Source organism: Cyanistes caeruleus, unplaced genomic scaffold (genome assembly GCF_971803275.1).
Source record: "Cyanistes caeruleus unplaced genomic scaffold, bCyaCae1.hap1.1 HAP1_SCAFFOLD_141, whole genome shotgun sequence".
Taxonomy (NCBI): Eukaryota; Metazoa; Chordata; class Aves; order Passeriformes; family Paridae; genus Cyanistes; species Cyanistes caeruleus.
In genome coordinates, this window is record NW_028255935.1 from 139,088 (window position 1) to 146,340 (window position 7,253).

Sequence of the window (7,253 nt, forward strand, 5' to 3'; positions counted from 1 at the left end):
GTGCACTAGGGAGAAAATAGGAAGAAAACCTTGAAAACAGTCGGCAGGCTTTGGAAAAATTCTAAAAAGATGTGGGCTTTGGCTGCCCTCTGGCACAGAAGCCCCCCAGGGGTACAGGTCTCTGGGGCAGGAGACGAGTGCCAGCACTGCCAGGGCTCGGGTGGGGTGGCAGGTCTGCCTTGGCGGGGACTCTGCCACACCTGCTGATTTCAGTGCTGGCCGGGCCCCAGGGCTCAGAGCAGCATTCGTGCCCTGGCCCACACGTTCCTTGTCTGTGTCACACCTGCAGGTTTAGAATGGCCACCAGCTGGGACGTGTCCCAAGGAGGCCGTGCCAGCTTCTGTGCAAGGCCCCGTGCCCTTCCTGCTGCGGCTGCGTCGGCAGCCCTGGGGGCTCCTTCTCAGGCTCTCAGCCCTGAGCCTGCAGAGCAGGGCAGCGTTGGCTGATGGTTTGAGGCATTCCTAAAGATCCTGTTGGCCTGTCTTAGACCCTTTGGGCAAGAGATTCCTCCCAACCTGGGCCATTTTTGGGGGGATGGGGGCAGGGGGAACCAGGGCAGCTGGCAGGGTGCGTGAGGGCCCTTTGTGACATATGGTCACCATGGGATGGAAAGGGACAGGGTGTCAGAGGGCCCTTTGTGACACGTGGTGGCATAGGAGCTGGCGGTGACAGGACCACGCCACAGTGCTCGGTGCACGCGACGGGACAGGACGCGTCAGAGCGGTGCTGTGAGGAGCCCCCGCACAGCACACTCGTTTGTGTCGGACCCGGAGCTTTTCCGAAGCGTTATTCCAACAGGTGACCTCGAGGCCAGACCACAGGGCTTGCTGACCTGTGGCCTTGCCGAGGCTTCTTTCTTAAGGTTCTGTCAAGGGCAGACCGTGGGACTTGGTGACCCGGGGCTTTTCCGAGGTGTCGCCCATCCCTGCAGTCACTGCCCTTGAGACCAGACCTCAAATCTTGACGAGGAGCCTCCTGTCCTTGTGGCAGGAGCCCTCAAGACACAAGTGCAGGACTTGCTGTCCTGCCGTCTTGCCAGGACTTGAGTCTTGCAGGTGCCTTCCAGGCACGACTGCAGCACTTGCTGACCTGTGGCCTTGCCGAGGCTTCTCAAGGTTCTCTCAAGGCAGACCGTGGGATTTGGTGACCCGGAGCTTTTCCGAGGTGTCGCCCATCCCTGCAGTCACTGCCCTTGAGACCAGACCTCAAACCTTGACGAGGAGCCTCCTGTCCTTGTGGCAGGAGCCCTCAAGACACAAGTGCAGGACTCGCTGTCCTGCCGTCTTGCCCGGACTTGAGTCTTGCAGGTGCCTTCCAGGCACGACTGCAGGACTTGCTGACTCGGAGCTTTTCCGAGCCATCTCTCCTGCAAGTAGCTATAAATCCAGTCCCTGCCATGGAGCAGCGACCCCCAAGAGTGCCCAAGTTGGCCTGGGTTGAGGAGGAGGAGGAAGGAGAAGGCCCTGGAGCTGTCCTGGCACAGGAGACTGAAGAGGTGCAGGAGTTCCAGGCACCACGGGAAGGTGAGTTGCAGAGCTCGGCCTTAGGGCTAGCGCCTGTTGCCAGCTTGGCCCCATCCCATTGCATGCCATGCCATCCCCTGGTGCTGTTCCTATGGAAAGGATGGGAGAGTGTTGAAGATGATATGGAGCAGCGACCCCCAAGAGTGCCCAAGCTGGCCTGGGTGCAGGAGGAGGAGGAGGAGGAAGAGGAAGAAGGCCCTGGAGCTGCCCCAGCACCAGAGACCGAAGAGGTGCAGCAGTTCCGGCCGCTGGAGGAGGGTGAGTGGCAGAGCTGGGCCACAGGGCTGGTGCCTGCGGCCATCTTGGCCCCATCCCATCCCATTGCATCCCATCTCATCCCATCCCACCCTGTCCTGTGGAGACACACCCATGGACAGCATAAAAGAGGGGCTGGGGCTGCCCCCCCAGCAGTGGCCGTGCTCCATCCCCTGGGGCATCCGCGGGGCTGTCCCTGCCTGGGGATCGCAGGGCTGGGCTGCGTTCTCCGGCCTCTCCCGCAGCCCCTCAGCTCTGGCTGCTCTTTGCCAGATGCAGCCATGGCCCAGACACAAGAGCAGGACCTTGGCGGTGGCCTCTTCCGCAGAACAGCGCAGGTACCTGCAGCCATCCCCAACTGGGCTGGGCCTGCTGGCACTGCTCAGCCCAGCAGCACGCCTGGAGCACTCCATGGAACATCCCCGATGTTTCTGTCTCCTGCCCTTCTCCTACAGCTGGTTTGCAGCTTCATCAAGAGAATTCGGGAAGAAGGGACCAGCGCCGTGGCCACTGGGCTCAGACCTTATTCATACATCTTCAACACCAAGGCCACTGCTGCCCTGCTGGATATGCTTGTAGAGGAGGGTTTTTACAGTCAAAAGCAAGTAAGCAGCCTGTGGCCAGGGTTTGATCCTCCAGGGATCGCTTGGCCTCCCAAGCCACGCTTGCTGATCACTCGAAGCCTTTGAGGCCATTGCAGCGTGCTGAGAAGGGAAGCACTTCTCTGGGGAAGCTGGGGACATTCCTGACTCCCTGTGGCAGCTTTCCAAGTCTCCCCTTGTGCTTTCTCCAGGTGCCTGCCATGGTGAGGTACATCCACCAGTGGCTCATGGCCAATCAGTTCTCTGAGCACAGGCTGAACAGGACCCTGCTGGATCTGAGCGAGGCACAGCCCGCTGACGTGGTCATTGCTCTCCTGCGTGTGGCCCCAACGTGTGACAGGTACGGGGCCCACGTGCCCAGAGGGCTCAGGGCTCCTCAGCCCATCAGCCTGCACAGCCTGGCCCAGGTGTCTGACCAACAGAGACTTCCAGGGTCCTGTCTACCTGGGACCTTTCCCAGCCCTGCTACATCGGTCCCCGAGCCTGCTGCCATGCCATGGCCCTCAGGGCCCTGTCCCCACAGGGCTGGGCTGCCTGGCTGCTGCTGCTGGCGAGGGGCAGCAGGCAGAGGCAGAGCTGGCAGCAAGCTCAGCTCCCCCCCACTGCTGCCCAGGCCACGGGGATGTGTCTGAGACCCCCGTGAGACAGAGCTGTCGCCCCGCAGAGCTGCTATGACCATGTGGAAGACCATCTTGTGCTCGCCCAGGACAGCGGAGCGGGCATACCGGATAGTCCTCGATGTGCTGGGGAACTGGCCAGAGCACAGCACGCGCACCTCTGATGGAGACAACACGGGTGTCTTTGCCCTGGCTGTGAGTTTCTGCAACTGGCCTTTGCTCAGCCCCTGGCAAGCCACCTCTTCAGCAGCTCAGTTTCCTCCTTCCCCAACTGCATCTCCCTGCCTCAGGCACTGGGCTGAAACCTGGCCTAGGGGCAGCTTCAGGGGCACCAGGCGTGGAGCTCCCCAGGGGTTTCCCCTGACACGTCCCTGCCACACTCAGGCCCTGCCACCCGCACACCTCGGCACTGAGCGCTGTCTCAGGGTTCTCTGTCCTCTGCAGGCAACTGTGCTGATGTGGAAGATCCTTCAGATGCCCTGCGTCCCACATGTAGTGACGGTGCATTTCCCCCGCCTCTTTGTGCATCTGCTCTTCCAAGTGTTCTTCAGCACTTTGGAGATGCCAGAGGATCTCAATGCCTTCTGGAAGGGATGCCAGGAGCAACACGGCCTTGCCATCAGCCCCAACAGGTGCTCTATCCCACTCCTCCTGTCCCTGCCATGTCTCCACGGCACGAGCCAGTGCTCCCAGCGTGACCTGGGCTTTGCTGTGCACACAGCTTTGCAGTGCAGGCCCTGAAGTCCCTGCTGTGCCAAATGCATCGTGAGGAAGTGGTGGTGGAAATGGAACACAAGCGTGGCTGGGACAAGCTGCTCTCTGCTGACACCCACCACTATGCCGTGGGTCTGCTGGCCAGGTGAGACCCCCTTCTCCCCACTGCCTCTGGCATTTGTGCCCCGTGCTGAGGTTGCCCAACACAGTCCCCACTGTCGTGGGCCAGAGGGCCTCGTCACCGAGGGACGGCTAGGGAGACTGGAAAAGGCTGGGAAAGGAGGGTGCCCACAAGGAGTCACCTCCCCAAGGGCCCAGGTCCCCTATCCTTGCAGGATGGTGCTCAAAGATCTGAACTCTGTCAATCAGTCCTGGGAGATGTTTGTCCTCCCAGCTCACAGTCTGGGCTACATTTTCACCCTGGCAGGGAGATGTCGTCTGCCTCTATCCCCTTGTGTTCCCGCATCGTTCCCTACCTGCTCCAGCTGCTCAGCACACAGGAGGCACGCTGGGATCTGCCTGCCCTGGCATTCCTTGTGGAGGTGAGCCTGATGGCCAAAAGTGCCTCCCTGCAGAGCTGCCTGCCACCTCTCTGCCCTCTCATAGCTGCAGCTGCCTGGGACGGTGCCCATGCCTTGTGCTGCTGCCTGGGCCCTGTTTCCTGTCTTGTTTCTGGGCTCCTGCCGGCTGCCTCCCCTGTCACTGCCCTGTGCCTTTCAGATCCTGGACTACCTGGACTTGAGCGAACGCAGCGCTAACAGAGTCCTGGAAATCTTCTCAAGGCACCTGCGGAGCGAGAGCAGGGACAAGCGTCACCTGGCGCTCAGGGCCCTTTTCAAGTTGATTGACGATCCCTCGATGGTGAGAAGTGGGCAGTGGCTGAAGCTGCGCCGGGAAACGCAGTCCCTTGGGCTCGGCTGGGCTTCGGGCCCCGAGGCAGCTGCTGCCAGCTCTCCTGCCTCCTGCTTCTTCCTGAGTGCTTTGGGACAGGCCTTTGGCCTCTTGGCCCTGTGGCAGCAGGGTGGCGTTTCACAGACTTGTCTTCCACACAGGCTGAAAAAATGCGGAGCCTGACTGAAAGTCTTGTAGATTTCCTGTGGGATGCAGATGGAGAGATAGTCAGGATGACAGTCGTGGTGCTCAGCTTTATCGTCTTGGACAAGGACATGCTGATACCCAGCCCCATTGCCCTGCAGCTGGCTGAGGCGCTCCTGCCACTCTTTGACCACGTAAGGCTCTGTGCCCCCAGCCGAGGCCACTGGCTGCTGCCCAGACACTTGGTGCCCTGGGGATTCTCAGGCCTGCGCCCTGCTGAGCCCCATGCAGACAGGGCTGAGGTCTTTTTTCCTTCCTTCCTTTCATATAGAATAATAGCCAGGTGCAGCTGGTGTCCATATTATTCTTCCGATCATTGATGACTCTTCTAACAGAAAAGGAAAAAAAGGCCCTGAAGTCACACGTGCACCACAGCCTGCTGCCTCTCTTCTTCCACTGCCATGACGAGAACCAGCAGGTGGCAGAGGTGAGGATTCCTGGGCTGCTGCTGTCACCCGGGGAGGGGGCTCGGCCGCCTCCTGCCCTGGCACCTTGCCGGCTGCAGCCTCCTCCTGGCCTTGGCACACGAATGCGGGCGGGTCCTGTGTCCTGACTTGTGGGGCCATCTGCGGGTCTCTGCTGCTCTCCAGGCTTCTTGGGCAACGCTGCTTTGTGCGGCCGAGTTCCTGAAGAGGAGAGATCTTGAAAGACCTGTGAAAAAGAAGAAGCTGTGGATGATCACCGAGTGCCTGGTAAGGACGGCTTGGAAGGCCCAGCCTCAGCCTGGAGAAGCCCCCTGTCCCCAGCGCTCGGTGTGTGGGGCTGGCAGCTGCGCCCCTGCCCAGTGCCGCCCCCGGGGGCCGCACGGCTTCTTCTTCAGGCTCCTGTGGTCCCGAGCCTGGTTCCGATGGAGCCCCGATCCACTGGGGCTGCAGGGCAGGGCGGCACCGCGGCTCCCTGGGCAGCAGCCGGCCCTCTGCCCCTTGCAGAGCTCGGCGCCAGCGGCTGCTGGCCGGGCCTCAGGGTTGGCCGGGCAGGCAGCGCCTGGCCGAGGGGCAGAGCCCGCGCCAACCCCTCCCTCCTGCCGCTCTCTCCAGCTGGCACAGGACAGGAACCGAGCGGCGGAGGACCTGCGTCGGGCCCTGCCGTACCTGCAGAGCCCACAGGAGCCCCTGCGAGCGGCGGCCATCAGGTTCATCGGTGAGCCACGAGCCCGGGCTCCCTCCCCGCCCCGCCACAGCTCGGCCCCGGCCCCGACTGCTGCCCCGGCAGCGGCACCCGGGCCCGGTGCCCTGGAGCCCCGCCTGCCCTCGGGGCTGCTGCTGCCGGCCTCTGGCAGCCGTGCCCTTGGGCTGAGTCAGGATGCGGCACGGGCCCGGGCTGAGCCCTGCCGGGGCGGGAGGGCGTGTGGCCACAGGGCTGGCAGCGCCGCTGGCAGGGAGCTGTGCCGCTGGGGCCCTGACAGGCTCTGTGTTCCCAGGGATGGCCGGGCGGCTCCTGAGGCGGCAGAAAGAAGACCTGCAGCTAATTTACAAATGTGAGTGAGGGCAGCGGGCTGTCAGCGGGGCTGCTGGGTGGAGCTGCAAGTCCTGGACTGTCTGCGAAGGTCTCTGCTCAATGTGCGGATGAGGGGCGGCGTGGGTGGATCACTCCGAGGTTTCACGTGGGGCATTCGTGGCCAGCAGCTTCGGGCTGATCCCCTTGGTCCCTGCTCCCTGCTGGCCATGGCAAGAGCCGGCTGGGATGGCCCTGGCCGGGGGCTCTCCGTGGGCCTCCGCAGGTCTGGGAATCTGACCGTGGCTCTGTTCATCTCTCTTCCAGCCCTTAAGAACGTGGTTTGTGACACCAGCCCTGCCATCGGAAACCTGGCAATTCAAACATTTTACATCACCCAGGCAGTAGAGACGGCTCGATATTCCATCTTGGAGAACCTGCAAGTTCAGCTGCGCAGGGCATGGAGGACACGGCCTCGTCTGTTGGGCCTCAGCTGGCTGCGCTGCTGGAGCTCTGCTGGCAACTGACCCGGCAGGCTCTGTCTGCTGGGGCCACCTGAACCAGCAGAGATTTTTTTTTGTTTCTTAAATATTGTTCTTTTCTTCTTTTCATTTTCTTTTAGGATATAAATATAGTATATATTATAATAGGCAGTCACTTCCCAAGACCTTTATCTTGCTGCCCATGGTGTACAGGGCATAGAGGAAGCGGGGAAAATGTGATTCCACTTGGGGAATCACAGCTCAGCAAGCTGCCCAGGCATGCAGCGGTGCAGGGAAAATGGCCAGAAACCCTTGGCCTTTGGTGGTTCTGCTGAAGGCACAAATGCTGTCTCAGCCAGGAAGCGCCGCCATCTGTGTCCTCGTGCCCGTGTGGTGCTGGCTGGGTTGCTGAGGGCTCCCACGTGCCTCTTGATCCTGCTCCTCTGGAGCTCCTGTGGGGCTGTGGCGCTGCTGCTGGTCCACGCTGGGGGAGACTCTGAGGGAACAGGGCACTGGGAGGCTGTAAATGGA

The 7,253-nt window shown here is 61.6% G+C and overlaps 1 protein-coding gene across 5 annotated transcripts; it reads left to right on the plus strand.

Moving 5' to 3' along the window:
• The first annotated feature begins 637 nt into the window (after nucleotides 1-637).
• On the plus strand, nucleotides 638-6,893 carry LOC147645959 (maestro heat-like repeat-containing protein family member 7). 5 transcript variants are annotated; one of them, XM_086874066.1, is made up of 16 exons: nucleotides 638-1,523; nucleotides 1,623-1,781; nucleotides 2,052-2,116; nucleotides 2,234-2,383; nucleotides 2,572-2,720; nucleotides 3,045-3,192; nucleotides 3,442-3,629; nucleotides 3,719-3,856; nucleotides 4,139-4,253; nucleotides 4,432-4,572; nucleotides 4,764-4,940; nucleotides 5,078-5,233; nucleotides 5,397-5,498; nucleotides 5,844-5,946; nucleotides 6,227-6,283; nucleotides 6,568-6,893. In XM_086874066.1, exons 1-16 carry the CDS (start codon nucleotides 1,397-1,399, stop codon nucleotides 6,765-6,767), a joined length of 2,175 nt encoding a protein of 724 aa, XP_086730192.1. In that variant the 5' UTR covers nucleotides 638-1,396; the 3' UTR covers nucleotides 6,768-6,893. The 5 variants fall into 5 exon arrangements, with proteins under 5 accessions (XP_086730192.1, XP_086730188.1, XP_086730191.1 ...); XM_086874064.1 differs by having other exon boundaries at nucleotides 1,313-1,781; XM_086874062.1 differs by having other exon boundaries at nucleotides 682-1,523; nucleotides 1,623-2,383.
• The last annotated feature ends 360 nt before the right edge of the window (nucleotides 6,894-7,253 follow it).

Coding starts and splice junctions, on each gene's coding strand:
- LOC147645959 (XM_086874065.1), top strand. CDS start 1,397: ATGGAGCAGCGACCCCCAAGAGTGCCCAAGTTGGCCTGGGTTGAGGAG. Junction 3,857..4,138: donor GCCGTGGGTCTGCTGGCCAG/GTGAGACCCCCT, acceptor TCACCCTGGCAG/GGAGATGTCGTCTGCCTCTA. Junction 5,499..5,843: donor GGATGATCACCGAGTGCCTG/GTAAGGACGGCT, acceptor CGCTCTCTCCAG/CTGGCACAGGACAGGAACCG.